We start from the raw sequence: 17,417 nt of genomic DNA on the forward strand, positions 1-17,417 counted from the left end.
TCCGTCAGGCTCGAGAGGTCCAGCAGATAATTGCCAAAGGTGGAAACCCCTCAGACTTGCCTCCTATCCTGCCTGCAGAAAATCCAGACTATATTCAGTGTCCTCACTGTAGCCGCCACTTTGCTCCCAAAGTGGCTGAGCGGCACATTCCTAAGTGTAAGACCATCAAGAACCGTCCTCCGCCTCCAAGGAAGCACTACAGTTGAGCAGACAACAGTGGAAACCTCCTGGGTAGTTCAGAAAGCCCTGCTTTTCTTCAGCAGTAAATGGGAGGATAATTTGATGCAAAGCAGAAAGGACTAAAACTTTCACATCACCCAAATCTGCCTGCAGAGCTGAAATCAGTGAGGACAGATTCATTGCAAAGCAGCAGGAGGCAGAAGGAAGCCTGAGCTTTCAACTAAATTACCACTTCAGGCTGGAGTGTCTTATGTTATTGCCCTAAGAATTGATGGGTGAAGACACTTAAGAGTAGCAAGTAGGCTACATTAAAGCTTTCTTCTGGCAAGCTGACTTGTGGTTTGTGCTAGTTAAGTGCCTGCATTTGCTCTGCCTCCTTGCCACTGGCTCTACATACATGTCTGTGGTTCCTGTTAACTCTTCTTGTTCTTGCAAGAAGTTGGCTTATTAGGTTGAGCAGGTGTCCAAGGATCACCCAGATGGTATCTCTTGTAAAAGATAATACGATTTTGTTGCAAAGCAAATGGAAGTCTATCCTTGACCTGCCTGGTACATGGTCCTGGCAAAAAGCCAATATGAGTATGTAAGATTAGGGTGCCAAAGTATCCCAAACCTTCCCTACTGTATAATAAAGAGAACTTCATCTTTATCTACTTCGCAGGGTAGGGATAGGGCAAAGCATACTATATGTTTCTGCATTTCTTTTCTAATGTCAAAAACAAAAAAAAGAAAAGAAGAAACTTCAGTTTCACCTACTGCTAGCACTCTGCTTTCAAATAAGGTTGGAAGGTTGGTTGGATGGCTTTTTAAATGAGGCAGCAAAATCAAAAAAAGCTGGGACATTTCTGTGTCACATGTCCCTCACTGATTATACAACAATAAACTTCTAATTTAGAAAGTCAACTTTGAAGGAAAAGATACCAAATCTTTTAAATTTTCTCTGTGCAGAATTATGCCTAGTATAAGTAACTTTTATAATCAGGCCCTCAATAAATGGGTTTTGGGGATTTAAAATTAAACAAATAATAAAATGAGTCCTACCTAGACTTGTCAAATAGGAGCAGCGATAAGGCAATGTCCGATAGGGGTAATATCAGGGTTATTCTGAGTGCATTACTCAAATTAATTTAAAATACTGGAAAAAAAAATCACCCAATCCGATCTGGGCAAAGGGGCCTGGGCAGACAAAACCATAGTTTACTAAACAACAGATGGCCACTTAACTCTTGTTCCATTTCCTTTGCAGCTTCTGCTGAGTGGCTGGGCTAACAGATCAGACCAATTTGAAATGTGAATTTAAGGCTTTAACTGTGAAGCTGCAGGACACTAGGCTGAAAAAAAATTATATATTTTAAAAACATATTGTTTTATGCTTTTCTTAATTGTTGCAAAGTGTGTTCTCACATAATAGGGCTTTTGGTTGGCTGCTTAAAGGAAACTTACATAGACATACTGGATATTTAACCCAATATATACATTCCTCAGGCAAGTTTAATGAGGTACACACTTTCACACTTGATTGCGAAAACAATAGATGGCCAGAATGAGCTGTGGCCAAGGCCACAAAGTGGTAGTCTGTGGACTGCTTTGCCGCACAGTTGTTGTACTTGGCTGGCACATCACTAAAAATATAATCTGACATTTAAAAATTGGGATATGGAGCATCTCTTGAAAAACTAAGTTCTGGAAACACCACGCCAGCAACCTGGAATAGCACTAATTGAGTGGGGTTCAGGATCAGTTGCTCCTTCAGATAGGAGGGAGCAACTCAGGTCACCACAGCCCCACCTGGCCTGCTTCACTATTTGCCTTATCTGTCTGGCCCCACGGGCACTTGGGTTTGAGAATCCCTGAATGATGTTACTGAGGTCACAGATCAGGGCCCTCCAAGAAGAACAAATGTGTGTGTGTGGGGTGTGATGGGGGGAGTGCTTTCTATAGACACAGGAAGCTGCTGTTATTCATTCTTGTGCTGCTAGAGAAATGAAACAATAGTCAATGCCCTAGTGTTCCCTTCAATCTCAACATGCTTAGGCCTTGATTATATTAGGAATATCTATTAGTCTTTTAAATTTAGCTTGATCTGGTCTTTGGGTAAAGGTTAAAACTTTTTTCTAAGTCTCTTCCTGAATAGCAGATAAATAAATGATGCCTGTAACTGTCCTTGTGTTATACTACTTTATCCAAGAAACTTTTATGTAAGTAAATATTACAAATTTTAAAGTTCAAAAGGTTAAGCAGTGGGAAAAAAAATCTTATGGTGAAACTCACTTCACTTAAAACTGTACGTAGACCTGCTGAGAATGCTTAACAGCAGTGTATTTAATGCAGCACAGCACCTTATGACCAACATTTTCTTTTTGCCATCAATTTATCACTCTTCATGACATAGGAGGTAGCAGAGATGTGATACTGTTTTTCTCCCTAATGATTCTGTGAGGTTTAGTGATCAGTATGTGTATTTCCACAGTTAATCACTGAAGCAATAAAGGATTTTTGGCTTTGCACCAGAAAGGAACATGTTTTGCAGCCCTGACTACAACACACTTTGTCCTGACACTATCATGAATAATATTCCTCGGAGGCCCAGGGATACTCATTTGAAAGAATTTATTTACAATACATCTTCGCTCCAGAATTGTTCCAAATATATGGCAAACCAAATGAAATGTGAGTTTAAGGCTGCTTTTGCTTTAAACTTTAGTGAAATGCTCAGCCAAGAGGAGTTGTCACTTGGCTGTACTATGCCAGGGGGACCAAACACAGTTCAACCTCTTGGAGAGAAAACACTTTTATAAACATAAACTGGCATTATCAGTGACTGGGGAGGTAAGTACAAGAAGTGATCCTTCCTCTTTTAATGGCTCATTTTCTTTCTCCCTCTGCATTAAAGCACTATATTTTAGAAGTTTTAGTGGGGAAAAGCTGCATCAACAGAAATGATTCTGTTAGCAAGAAAAAGAAATTGGAAAGCAGCAAAGATTATTTCTGTGCAAATGTCCCTTGCATTGTTTCCGTTACAGACCATTTATTTATATACTCATTGAATTAAAGATTCAAGAAGGCCTAGAATCTGAGTGTTTCATCCCCAGTGACTAAGGTCCATGCGCAGACTGAGGCATAGCACTGATTTGAGTTTAAATGTTTATTTAAAACAGAAATGCCAAACCACTCCACCCTCAATCTTTCAAACATCTGGCTAACAAAAAGCTAGTTCTTCAGCAACAATGTCAGAGCAGAGGAGTAACTCAGGTTATACTATAACTCGAAAGCGATACTACTGGAAATACACCTAATACTGCACTGAGAAGAAAAGCAGAACAAAATTTAAGAGAATTAGCTACAGAAAACCATTCAAAGGCATTGCTGCTGCTGCCTCACCTTTCACTTTTTACGTAATGCATGGCTGCTACCTTTGAGCTGGTTTCCATTTGCATAGCTTTTTGGTGGGAAAAATCATATGGCTGTCCCAGGCACAATATGGGAAAGTGCAAATTGTCTCTAAGGCACAGAACTTAGATTCTCAGCCAGATTAATAGCAAACCTAGGCTTCCCAAGGGAACATGCTAGAGAAAACGACCACAGCATTCCACTGTTAGAGAACAACTCCCCTCTGGACAAGAGCCGGGCTCTCACCGCCCCCTTCAATGCTCACTTCCATCCCACAGTCTCAGCAACGTCCCATGTTCTTTAGTTCCATAGCAGAAGCAACACTCATGATTTAACACCCAAACTGACCCTGCCTCTCAGGCCTGCTGAGATGGTGAGCATGAGGGATACAGGGGAATGAAAGGCCAGTCAGTCCTTAAAAAAAAAACAAAACAAAAAACCAAAGTTGCACTTACATGTTAGGGTTTATAGCAAACCCCCAAGTCCCCAGAACTTGTAGCTTAATCCAGGGTTGGCCCCTTCCCTTATTTTAAGAAAAGGCTTCAGTGATTACATTAGTACCATTGTACTAGGCTTCCCAGAATTGAGAAAACAATGGGAACATCAAACCAAAGAAGATCCCATTAAACAGAGTTGCCCATCCCCAGCCATGGGGTTTTCCCCAAGCATCAGCCTTTACATCACCAGTTTCAGGGAAATGGCAAAATTTCCATTGCACCGGTCCTTCCAAAATATTAAACAGATATTCACTTTGGTTTAGGGAAAATGAAACAAAAATTAATGTAGCTGTTTCTAGGGAGGTAGGATATGAGGCTCATCAAGACAGCTCCTGTGACCCAAACAAAATATAGGAAACTTTCATAAGGCTAGGTGGAAACACAGAGCTCACATCCTTAAGAAAAATCATCAAATGCTCCTAGGACATTTTCTCTCTTTGAGAAAGCTAGGTTGCTTCTGTCTACCAGGACACAATGACTATGGGATTAGAAGGAGCTTTTGGCCAAATTCCTTTCACTCAGCAGGTTGTACCTGTTCTGTTAGGCTGCAGGGATTACCAAGTTTTGGTGCTGGCTTTGGGCTACTCAAACAGGAAAGATGATACAGATTCACTGACATGGCTTCATAAAACACCAAAAGGGGTAAAATACTGGCTAGACATACAGAAAGGGAGTGGTTGGGGCTGCTGTTGTCAAGCTTAGAACCCTAAGAGCCATGAAGGCAGAGGCATAAGAAGCCTCATGGGCAGGAGACTTAGTCACTGTAGGCCCTCTCAAAGATACCAAGTAGAGGCAGCTAAAGGAGGGCTTTCTCTCCCTCACGGTTTTCTCTTAAGGCCATTTCTACTGCCCCACTGACTCAATTCTCTACGGGACATATCATCTCTTAGAAGTATCTGCCAAATCTAGGAAAGCCCACCCTGCATCGGCCACAGCCTGAAACTCTAGCTGTGTGATCAGGAGGGACCTGCCCTTCTTTCTCTACTCACTGAAGAAATTTCAATTAACCCTCACAGGAAAAGCAATCTAAGCCTACTTTTCCTCCTAAAGCATTTAGCTGCACGAAGTAATTGAACTTTCTGAAAACAAACCCCAGACTGACTCCACCGGACATATTTTCCTGGACTCAGGCCTCCTGAGCAGGCTCAGAACCCTTCGCCACTCTTCAGATGACCCTAGATGGACCACGCCTGGTTCTAGCCCATTCCAGCTTTACACTTTTCCATCCTCCACCCAGAGGTGCAATGCCTGGTGTTGAATTCCCAAGGCAGCTTCCAATTAATGATGAAAATGATAAATAGGATATAAGCTGCTACCAGCAAAATTAAGGTGAGCATTGTGTCTCCTCTTCAAAGGTGGGATCACGAGATGAGGTACAGAGCTGCTGTTGCTATGGCAGTCACTGAGGACAAAGCCAGGGCCACAGGGCCCTTCCATTCTCCAAAACAAAACCACTCCTAGATCCTATCTAATAGGCACTGCCACTCTCCAAGTGTACGTGGAAAGTGCTTCAGAGCCTCCGCCTTGCGCTCCTTGTCTGCAAGTGAACAAAGCCAGGAAAGCGCTCTCTGCATTCAGTAAGTGTGCTGTGAAGTTCTTTGGATCCCAGTTTCCTGGAGGCTATACAGGTTCAGGAGACTAGAGGCTGGGTCGACAGGAATCTGTTCCCAGGAGGCACCAGGAATCTGAATCTAAGTCAGGCTTTGCATCCATTTCCATCTCTTCCTTTGCTGTTTGAGTTCCTTTGGAATGCATCCCCACCTGTCCAGGTAAAACACAGTTCCACATTAACAATACTGCCATCTAGTCACAGCAGTTCAGAACTAGATTTTCAGTGTCAACCTCTAAAGATTTGTAGCTAGTTTTGCGAGAAACTCATAATGCTACCTTAGGGAAAGTCTACACCTTTACATTTACTGCAGGTAGGATGACAAACTGTCCTGGTTTGCTCAGGACTACGTAATTTTCTGGGATTCAAAACTCTCAGTTTTAAAATTGAGACAGCCCTAGGCAAAACATTCCTCCTGCCAGCTACAGCTGCCAGTCTCTCCATGCTTACCTCAAGTGTGTGGATTATTTGCCAAAGTATTTTCATAGACATTATTTCATTTAATCCTCAAAACAACCATACATGAGTGGTATTACCTTTTTCTTTTAGGTGAGAAACCAGGTCTCATAGAAATAAAGTAATTTGTCCAAACACACAAAGCTGGTAATGGCAAACCCAAGGATTGAATCATATTTCCCTATCCTAGTTCACTCTGTATAGAGTAACACAATGGCTCTTTATACACAATGCATGCAAAAAAATAAATAAAAAATAAAAGCAATGCATGCAGCATCACCTGTGAAGAATTTTTACCAAAAATGTTTTACTTAACTCTAATTGAGCCTTAAGTCTAACTTCCAAGTAACAAAAGAACAAGTTAAGCAATGTCCTAAGAAAATAAGACAAATCTAGAATGTGAGATATTCTGTTAAACTGATCCCATTTTTTCAAGTCAATGCCATGAAACTTAAAAAAGGGTGATGGTGGTGAAGGAAATTGTTCTAGATTAAGAAAAACAGGAGACATAACAATATAATGTGGGATTTTTGACTGGATTCTGATAAAAACAGTTATAAAGAACATTTTTGTGAGAAAATTGGGAAAATCTGAGAATCAACTGTGTGGCGAATGAAAATTAAAATGTGTTAATTTTGTTAAGTGTGATAATAGTGTTGTGGTTATCCAGGAGAACAAATGTCTTTATTTTTGGATATGTATAATAAAGTATTGGGGAGGGGAGAGACTATTGAAAAGAATTTAGCAAAATACAAATAAATAAATATACCTCCCCCCACACACACTTGAAACAAATATAGCAACATGTTAACAACTGCTGAATCTAGATGGTGGATGTATGGGTACTCACTGAACTGTAATATTTAAGGTTTTCCATAATAAAAAGGAAAGGAAAAACAAAAATTAACAAAAAACAATGGAAGTTAGATGATAAAAATAATTCAACCTAGGTGCTTAAACAAGACCCAGGGCTTCTGGGGTTAATTACAAAAGTCACATCATCAAAAGGTAAGTACTTGTAAAGGAGTAAGTCTATGTTGTCCTTGCTGTTTTGTGTGATTCTTCAAAACAAAATCAGAAACTGAATTGTTCTTTTAATGCCCACCTGCTGCCCTCCTTCTAATTTCTTGTTCAGCTTCTGTAGTTGAGTAAAAATCTGGAGGTTTTCTTGCTGTAGCTTCTGTTGTTCAGCCAGACACTTTAACACCAGACCCTGCAATCTCTCAACCTCTACCTGCAGAGTGCTGCATGCACACGTAGGAGTCACTGGTGTTCCCTTCCCAGCACATGTTCCTGAAGGATTCAGCTGTGGTGGCTGAAGAGTGAAGACAGAAAGATCATAGGAGGTTCTGCCCAGATGCCACAGCTCCCCAATCCAAATTTCCTGTAAGTGCTATCAGATTTTAAAGTAATAAGATATAACATATATACACAAAATAAACACAAGAGAAACAGAAAACTGCCAGGATTATAAGAGCACCTGGCTCTAACATAACAGGGCAAGAGAACTCTCAATGCCTCAGTCTCTGTTATGCTAAGGTAAAAGAACAATGATCTGTTTTGGAGGACTTTGTGAAGATTTTAAAGTGTACTGTTATTTTCCTGAATAACAGGAAAATAAATGCTGAAGTGGGGGAAAGCATGATTTAGTTTGGAACAAAATTTTCTGATCACAGTGAGGACACTGTGATCCAAAGGGTCAATATTTATGAAATGTAGTGGAGCACACTTCAGAAGAGTTTGAGAGGTGTTCAGTAAACAGGATCACCAAGACAAGTCAAGATGGCTAATTGACAGAGGAATTAAAACATTCACCTTTAAGTTTCAAAAGTTTTATTAGCTCTTCTGGGAAGCTTTTCAATGTTCCTTGTCTGAATTTTTTTCCCTTCTTCTACTGTATTTTGTTTATAGCAAGGGTCAGTATAAGACCGTCCACAGGCCAAATTAGACCTACTGCCTGTTTCTATAAAAAAAAAAAACTTCTATTGAAACATAATCAAGTTCTTTCATTATGTATTATCTATGGCTGCTTTTGTGCTACCATGTCAAAGTGGTATAGCTAAAAAAGAGACTGTATAGTCCATAAAGCCTAAAATAATTAATGTGTGGACCTTTACAGAAAAAGTTTGATGACCTCTGGTTTACAGTTTTATTGAGATATCTACCACAATTTGATTTCTATGAAGATTAGGTATACTTTACTAGACTACCCGTCCTAGCAGTGTCATGAAAAACTGCATTTGAATTTTGGAATTTCAATTTTGATACTTCTGAGGCAAAGAGAAAAGACAGTCCTCTGGAGTAGAAAGGTATTAGCCTGGCAGAAATGTGAAAGGGTAAATACTTTTCCAAGACAACTCAGTTTATTCTTCAGTAGAGGCTTTAGCACTACTAAATAGACACTATAATGAGCTGATACAGGGCAGCTGGGAGACCAATGACACTAGAGCAGACAGGCCAAGAGAACTGGGCAGAGCTCACAGCCACTATTACTTAGTTCAGATTCAAAGGCAAAAGGCTCAGTTACCCAGGCTGCTACTGGGGGCTTATGTTCCGGAGGTGCTTCAGAGGCTACTTTGAGTCCTTGCAGCTCTTCATAGGGCAGGGTATCTTTCTCAGATTCTGCAAAAACTGCACTTAGGGGAGATGGGCTGTCAGGCATGGGAATGAATTCTGCATTTTCCAGCTCCTATGTATAAGAGAAAGAATCTCATCAGTTTTGAGTCATTTACTTTCTTCCAAATTCCTTTCTTGCTATAGCTTTCACTCTGTCGTGACATCAGCACCCTCTAGTGGGGCAGGACAGTCGTGGTTATAACATAGCACCCTACCTGTCCACAGTCGGCATCCCTTCCTCAAAGGGGTTACAGTGATATGAATTCAAATTCAAGAACACCGTTTGGAGTGTCTGGCATGTTTCCCCAACACACTTATTCTACACAGGCTATTCAGTGAGTTGGGAACCTCTAAGGTGATGTTAGCAAGGCCAACTGCCAGGCTTCTAAAGGCTGAGGCTGACACTGTAGATAGGATGATGTGCTGCTTCCTTCATTCATACTCCTACACAGCTACCAAGTTTAGCTATCAAGTTATTATATAGGCAGCTGTAAATTTATTATTTTAGCAAAAAATTTAAAATTTCACAAACTATAAACGTCCACTGTAGAAAATGAGAAAGTAGAGATGGGCAAAAGGTGATGGTAAAAGTCACCAGTGATTCCATCACTCACAGATACCACTGTTAAAATGATCAATATATATAGTCTCCAGAGTAGACAGTCTTCTATGCATTACATATTTTCTAAAAAAATGGGATCATACTATACATATTCCATACTTTTTTGCATAAACATATGCTATAACCAACTTTCTATATAAATAAATATACTCCAACATTTTTACTGTCTGCACTTTAACTCTCATAATCCATTTCTGTTGTAAGGCATTCCCATTGCCCCAATATTCCACTTCTACAAACCACATTACAAAATTTATAAGCTTAATCTTTGCACACATACATTACAAAAACTGCCTTCAAGGAAGGTTGTATTAATTTACATTCATTTAAGTAATACAGGTATGAGAACATTCTGTATCTCTTCTTGTCAGGAAGAAAAAAGGATTAGAGATTTGGTGATTTTGTTCCAGGTAGAAATCAGAATCTAGATGCCTGCTACAAAACATGTGACTAGGACAATGGGAAACTGAGAGATTGTGACAACTCCTTTCTAGTCCATGCAAAGGGCCTGACATTTTATCTCAGGTACCTCTACCAAAGGAATTACCTTTCGAAGCCAGCCAGGACAGGAGCTGCTGGCCCCACTACTGATCCCCATGGCCTCCGTGGGACTGACTAAACCTTCCATTCCTCGGTCTGCTTCCATTGTTCCTCGGAAGCCTCCACTTGGATCAGGAGTTTCAGATTCCTGATGACTGTCCTCCTCTTCTCCCCCACCACCGCCACCGCCGCCGCCGCCTCCCGGGCTAGAACTCTGAACCACTGACAGATACACAGCACAGGAATAGAAAGCTTTGCTATGCAGTAAGAAAGATTTACCATCTTATAGTCCCACTGACCCCTGGATCAGTTATTAGAGTTGCATAAAGTGAAAGAGCAACAGTGTGAGTCAGATATTTGGGACTAAATTTTTAGTTTTCACACAAGGTATTATATATCAGTATCTTCATAATGATATTCACTTCTACTTTCCAAACTTGCTTATCCTTATGTTCACAGCAAATGATCAATGTTCTAAAGTATAACTGAACAATCACCCCCACCATAGCTCACCAAATCTAGCACTCACGCTTTAGATATATCCAGATTCCAGCATCTTCCACAGAGGTTCATCTTAGATACAGAGCTCTCACATTTGAGCCAAACACCACTTAAAGTTGCCAAATAAACTCATCACTAACTCCCTTTCTGGGGAAACATCTGAATGGAGAAATCTTCAATCATTAAATTCATTAAATTCTTTGATAACTATTTGTAAAAAATTTTTAAATATGATGGCTGGTTCTTTCATGCAGCATATTCCAAGTTACCTTAATGAAGACTAGCTGATGTGCAGTCAAGAAATGAAAATGAATTTTAATATGGGACAAAGGAAAATATAATTTAAAAAGTAAATTTGCCAAAGTAAAAAAAAATCACGTGGTATATTCTAAAGTTAAATGTAAATGACTGGTTATGATCACCAGCTACACTGGCTTGAGGACTGATGGTGTGATCCTACAGAAGCAGCAGAACTGTAGATGCCAAAATAAGCTCTGATACTTGTTTTTTGTTTTAAATGGCTTTAAAAAATTATGTCATATTTGAGATATTCATAAGACTATTTTTAACATATGTGTAAGTTTTGATGCCTAACAAAATAAACATATACGAATCTACCAGTTAAAGAACTAGAGTCTATTTTCCAATATTGTAGTCACTAGTCATATATGACTATTTAAGATTAAAAATTCAGTTCCTCAGTCACAGCAGCCACTTGTGGCTAGTGGCTATTATACTAGACAGCACAGATATAGAATATTTCCATTGTTGCAGAAAGATCTATGGGACAGTACTGAACTAGAATATTATCTATAACATTCTACCTGCTTTGTAAATTCCTTCTCTCTTTGGCCTCCTATCCAGATGTAACCACTGTTTAATTCTGTATTTATCATTTCTTTAAAAAAAAGCGTTATCACATATTAATGTATCCTTAAGCAATATATTACTTATTTTGCTGGGTTTTGTACTTATTAAAAAGGCATGTAGTTTGTTCCAACTTGCTTTTTATATTTCACATTATGGAAATATTTGTAGATGCTCATTTTTACTCTTGTATAATATTCCATTGGATGGTTATAACATATTCAACCAACAAATATATATTGAGCATTTACTATTTGCCAGGCGCTCTTCTAGGCAATGTGGATACAATTAATGAATAAAAAAGACAAAAATCCCTGCCCTTATGAAGTTTACATTTTCTAGCCAATTGATGTGAGCTTTTAATCTTAAATACTATTTTCCTTTAAATACTATTTCAGAAAAATAAAGCTCTATTAGAACAGCTGTGCTTAGCAAAAAAATATTTTATCATTTGCGACAGACTGATATGCACAAATAAATGCTGAGCAATGGATTACTAAAGGAAACTAATGAGGGATGATGTGAGTGCATGTGTGTGTAAAAGAAAGGTCAACAGCCTAGATCGGATTTCGACTATTTCTTTTTGGAAGATTAATGTGCTTTTATTCTGGGTCTTTATCTGTTTTGATTCCACAAAATATCGGAATCCAAGTTCTGAGACATCAAAGACTATAGTACAGGTATTCTAGCAAATAGAAAAAACCAAAAAAAAACACACGTTCAATTTCCCGGCATGGTCCCAAATAACAGAGCACCATGAAGAAAGCCAAAGGAAACTATCAGAACCTTGCGCTGATTTTCCTACACTTGAAAGTTTAGCCAACTTTTAATTCTGAGGGCCTGTTTTGAAGAACTGTTTCTATAGACTGGAATACTCCTGGGAATACCATGGAAGTACAGGGTGGATAGAATCCACAGCCCCTAAGCATAGTGAGGAAAGGAATGATACATAAGTCATATTACAATGTTGGGCAAGCCACTTAATTATTTCCATATGCTTGGTTGCAGTGATGGACTCTCCCTCTGACTGCAATGTTACTGTGAAATCCACCAAAATCTGATCCTTTCTTTTGATCACCATATTCCTCGTTTCCTAAAGATATTTCCTATTTCCTTTTTGGAGACCTCATGTACTCTAAACCAAAGATCCACACCTCACAAGACTCCTGTATCAGACACTGCTACTTACCAGTTCCAATGGATAAGCCACTGCTGTTGGAACGGATGGTCTTAGAATTCAACACTTTCTCTGAGGAAAAATATTCAACAGGTAAGCGTTACATACAGCTACAGGCAGGAAAACTGAGAAGCCTAGGACAGAGAGCTAGCTGATGTAGGAGATAATTGCTATCCCTCACTCCAGATAACTTAAAATTACTTCTGGTTCAGATATTAATGTCATAAGCCAAGTATCCCTAGCTGCTCTAACTATATTGACTATGTATAGTAGTAATTCTCCATCTTAACTATTTTTTGGAACCACCTGGGGAACTTTAGAAAATAACAATGCCTAGGTCCTACCCCAGAAATTCTGATTTAATTGGTGAGAATACTGGGATGTCTATAAGCTCCTCAGGGGATTCTAATGTGCAGCCAAGGTTGTAAAAGAACAGATTTGTAAACCCTCATGCAGGCCTTTATAATTTAGATTAGCAAAGTAATCTTTATGCAGAAAGGTTCTTTTTAAAGGTATACTAGCTGGTCTAAGGCCATGCCGCCCTAAGTGCCCAATCCCGTCTGATCTCGGAAGCTAATAAGCAGGGTTGGGCCTGGTTAGTACGTGGATGGGAGACCACCTGGGAGTACCAAATGCTGAAGGCTAAATAAATAAATAAATAAATGTAGACTAAATGTTTCTCACGACAGCATAAACACAAACAACAAATTAATTAGTAGAGGACTAGAAACAACAAATTTCTGGCAAGAGGGCAGAAATTTTTTTAAAAAATGGTCAAGAAGTCGTAAATGACAAAGCTCAGGAAGTGACATTGTTCTCTTCTTACTACAGCCAGCAGTATCTTAGGAGTGGGTGGGGGTCTATTCTCTGTCAAAACCACCCCAACCCAAAGATATGAAACCCTTACCAACAATGAGAATGGTGTGCCAGCCACGGCAAGATAGGTCCGGGACGTGATGCAGAGATCCAAAAATAGGCCGAGGCCATGAGGTACAGATATCAGAGCCATGAGGTCTCTCTGTGGGGGTCATTGCCAGGCGGCCATTACCACCATTGCCCCAGGCAAATATGTGATTGTCTAGAAAAAAATTAATAGCAGATAGTTTAACAGAACACCCACTTCCCAACTCTTTGGGTTCCTGATCTTTATGCCTTAGAGCTAGGATGATTTTCTACTATGTACGAAACAAGGGAACCCCGTGTAAGCCTAAACAACTCCTGATGCCGCTGAGGTAAAAATCATCTCTCCTATGTACTGCCATCCATTCATCTGTTCATTCACTCCGGCAATAACTTTTTTTGATCATTCATTCAAATATTTATTGGACATCTACTTCATGACAGGTACTGCTCAAGGTGCTGGGGACGGAGCAGTGAATGAAACAGTTGCTGCTCTTTTGGAACTGATTCTAGTGAAAGGAGATTGATAAATAAAAAAATAATACTTCGGGTAGTAAGTGCTATGAAGAAAGACAAATAGTAAAGAAAAATAAGTGGAAATAAAAAATAATAGTGGGGTACTATTTTAGATAGGGTAATCAGAGAAATACTCGTTGACACTTGGCAGAGACCTGACTGAATGAGAGAGAGTGCCACATGAATATCTAGAGGAAAAGCTTTCCAGGCAAAGGAAACAGCAAGTGCAAAAGTCCTGCGTAGGTAACGTGAGCATCACGAACAAGGAACAAGAGGGCTCTGCAGCTAGAGCAAAGTAACAGAGGGCACATGGTCAGAGGTCAAGAAGTGACTGGGGTCCTGATTATGTAGGGATATGCAGGCTGCTGTAATGACTTTGGTTTTTATTGAAAGAGAAAACCAGTAGAGGTTTTGAGCAATAGTTATTTAAAAAAAATTCCTCTGGCTACCATGAGGAGAATCGAATGCAGGGGACCAAGGGTAAAAGGAGAAAGCCCAGCTGTAGTACTAAAGATGCTGAGAAATGGCTAGCTATATTCTAAAGATAATCAATAGGTTTGCTGATGGATAGGATGTGGGGTGTAGGATGGAGCTGCCATTTACTGAGACGGGAAGGCTGCAGGTAGAACAGGTTTGTGCAGAAAATCAGAAATTTGATTTTGAATATAGTAAGTTTGAGATGCCTCTTATTTCTTATCCAAATCAGGACATTTTTTAACCCACTTCCTGTTTGCCTGGAGAATACTCACTGGCGGCACTTGTGGCTGTAGCGTTTATTCCGAAATAACTCGCGGATTACAGTCCTAACCTTACCCCCAAAGTTTGCCATGAAACAGCTCCCTTTTAGTATTATTTTCACATCACTCTAGTGTATCAATAGTCTTTGGAAACAAATGATATCACTTTATTCATGGCATTCTGTTTTTAGCAGTGGTATTTCCATTTACAAAATATAGTAATTCTCAATCGCTGAAAATGTCAAATCCTAGAAAACGTAGCGTAATGTTAACGTCGTTCTAGAACAGTTGTTAGCTGAAGATTTGATGAATCTGATTTATGAACACATTTGTTATATTAGGATTAGAGAGACAAGTTCTGTTTAGAAATAACTCCAAGAACAGTTTTTACATTTTATTTTCACATTGAAAACCAGTCAGATTTGCATCAGCCTAAAAGAGTGTGTTTATGTAAAATTGAATTAATGCAGGCAGTGAGCTGCACTTTTTTTTTTTCTAAACAGGAAATAGATTAATGAAAAGGGGGTGATACTGATGATTAAGCCAGGACAATAGGCATGAATCAGAACTGACCTAGGAAAACTGGGCTATTAAGCCACCCTATCTTTAAACATCTTAGTTGAGGGGCTGCTGATTATGTGAGTGTGGAGGTCAGGGGTGGTAACATAAAGTTATCAGTGTATAGGGGGACTGAAGGTAATGAGCTCACTTAGGGATTGAAGGGAGAGAGAGAAAGTGGAGAGAGAGAAAGATTGAGCCCTGGGAGCTCCAGGAATTACAGGAGGTGGATACTGCCATCACAGCACTTGATCTAGCTGCCTTTACTAGCCTATTTATATGGATATCTTCCCTACCCTACTAGATTGTGAGCTCCTTGAGAAGAGGGACTTCCTGAGACTCACTTCTATATTCCTAGAGCCTAAAAGAGGGCCTGGCACACAGTAAGCACTCAGTTTGTTTGCTGTATGAATGAGGTGATCTAGTACAGTTCATAAGAATCCAGCAACATTTATCAAGAGGTACTATGCCCAGACACAGAATCCAATTCTATACCCCTCATTCTGAAGTTTAACTCATGAAGTACACGTATCTATTGAAGGAACAGTACCTCTTTGAAGCCCTGTTGGAAAAATGTTACTGAACTTGCTACATTAAATTGAATCCTTAGTGACATCCTGACTTTGTCTTTCCCGGTAACATTTCCATTTATCTAGTCTGACAGAAAGTTTGCTTCCTCAAATCCTTTGTTTTGGGACAAGCAGAGAAGGTTAATGTGCCATTCTGAAAGTTGGTTCACTCATGTGACAGCATCCCTGGATCCCTCATGTGTAACCAAGAGGCATAGACCAAAAGAAAACAAAGACATCTCAGAGCATGAACACCAACAAAAAAAAGCTGAAATGAGTTAAAAAAAAAAAAAAAAAGAGGTGAAATGTGATTTGTTGTTTACCAGTCACAAGAAAGAAGTAGCTGCAAAAATCAAAAAAAAAGTTCAGAAGGTGATATGGGAAGAAGAGAGCAAAAAGAGAAAAAAAAGAAAGAAGAGGGAAGGAAATGAATACTAGCAGAAGTGACAGTAAAGAGAAGCAGTGATAGGAGCAAGAAGATGCTGTGGAGGAGAAATAGCTATGAGAAGAGAAGAAAATTCGGACCAATTCAGAAAGCTGAGAAACACACAGTATACAACTCTTCAAGCCTTAGCAGTTCCTAAGGACATCACTGCAGTGCAGCTGACCCCAACCAAAAAGCAAGGTTAAATTATGTTGGTCTCCTTTCCAGCCACCTAGCTAACATTTATTGAAAGCCATGTGGTGCTGAGAAAGGTATATATACATAAATATTTAATTATTCTTAAAACATCTTACCAAAAAGTTAAAGTAAAAAAAATTAGGTACTTAGAATATTAACCTGCCATTATTTAGAAACCTGACCTTTTTAAAACAATCACTATGTTGGACACATGATAAGTTAATGAAGCTCCGTACGCACAACGGGCTATCAATTTAATACAAATAAAATGGTAAATATATACAGCTACACAAATAACCGGTCCACTTCTTTCCCAACCAAAAATTAAAACACAATCATTGTCCAGAAAGCTTGAAAGGACATTTACAGACTCACCATCAGTGGCAGCAATGGTAAACTCATCACCACAGGAGACCCTGATCACTTGCTTCCCACCTAGGGGTCCCCCCAACAGGTTGATTCCCAGACGCTTTTTATAATTCCCAACTCCCAGTTGTCCACATTTGTTGCAGCCAAAGGTCAGCAGCCGGCCTCGCTCTGAGAGAGAAGCAAAAATAAATAACCAGGCACAAATGGGTCATGGAATAGAGGGAAAAATGCAGCCAATGCAGAGTTCCATGGACTAGCTTCTGGTTGTTAGAGTACATATACAAATATAGCTAGCTACACCATCCTGGATGTAGGGCAGCTAAGGTACCTAGAACTACGACCAATTAGAGCCAGAAAAGACTCAATACCGTATTTTTTAATACTGTATCTTAATTGTAGAAAATGGGTATTAGCATTCTTATTAAGGCATATATTGATTATGCATTTATAACGATTATCAAAAAAACATTTACTTGAATACCTTTATTTGTTAATGAGATAATCCTGGATTGTAGGGGGAAAGGAAAATAACATATATATTTTTAAGAAAAGCTAATACTTGATAGAAAAAAAGAGCCTGAACTACTAAGGCCTGTGTACAGCTGTAAATCAACTCACCATCAATAGCAGCTGTGTGAGTCTTGCCTGGGGCAATTGTACGGATCTTATAAAAGGACAACTGCTTGGCCAA

At 39.4% G+C, this 17,417-nt stretch overlaps 1 protein-coding gene across 1 annotated transcript in view; it reads right to left on the reverse strand.

Moving 5' to 3' along the window:
• Positions 1 to 2,773: 2,773 nt before the first annotated feature.
• NEK9 (NIMA related kinase 9) overlaps positions 2,774 to 17,417 on the reverse strand; it is a 33,397-nt gene continuing 18,753 nt past the window's right edge. Inside the window, exons 15-22 of the mRNA XM_006925456.3 lie at positions 17,345 to 17,417; positions 16,733 to 16,894; positions 13,363 to 13,533; positions 12,468 to 12,527; positions 9,918 to 10,132; positions 8,660 to 8,821; positions 7,238 to 7,447; positions 2,774 to 5,828 (exon numbers count right to left, since the gene is read on the reverse strand). The exon at positions 17,345 to 17,417 is cut by the window's right edge and continues 1 nt beyond it. Of these exons, the coding sequence (XP_006925518.1) occupies positions 5,706 to 5,828; positions 7,238 to 7,447; positions 8,660 to 8,821; positions 9,918 to 10,132; positions 12,468 to 12,527; positions 13,363 to 13,533; positions 16,733 to 16,894; positions 17,345 to 17,417 (1,176 nt within the window). The 3' untranslated portion in view covers positions 2,774 to 5,705. The remainder of the gene's footprint in view (positions 5,829 to 7,237; positions 7,448 to 8,659; positions 8,822 to 9,917; positions 10,133 to 12,467; positions 12,528 to 13,362; positions 13,534 to 16,732; positions 16,895 to 17,344) is intronic.

Source organism: Pteropus alecto, unplaced genomic scaffold (assembly GCF_000325575.1).
Source record: "Pteropus alecto unplaced genomic scaffold, ASM32557v1 scaffold8, whole genome shotgun sequence".
NCBI lineage: Eukaryota > Metazoa > Chordata > Mammalia > Chiroptera > Pteropodidae > Pteropus > Pteropus alecto.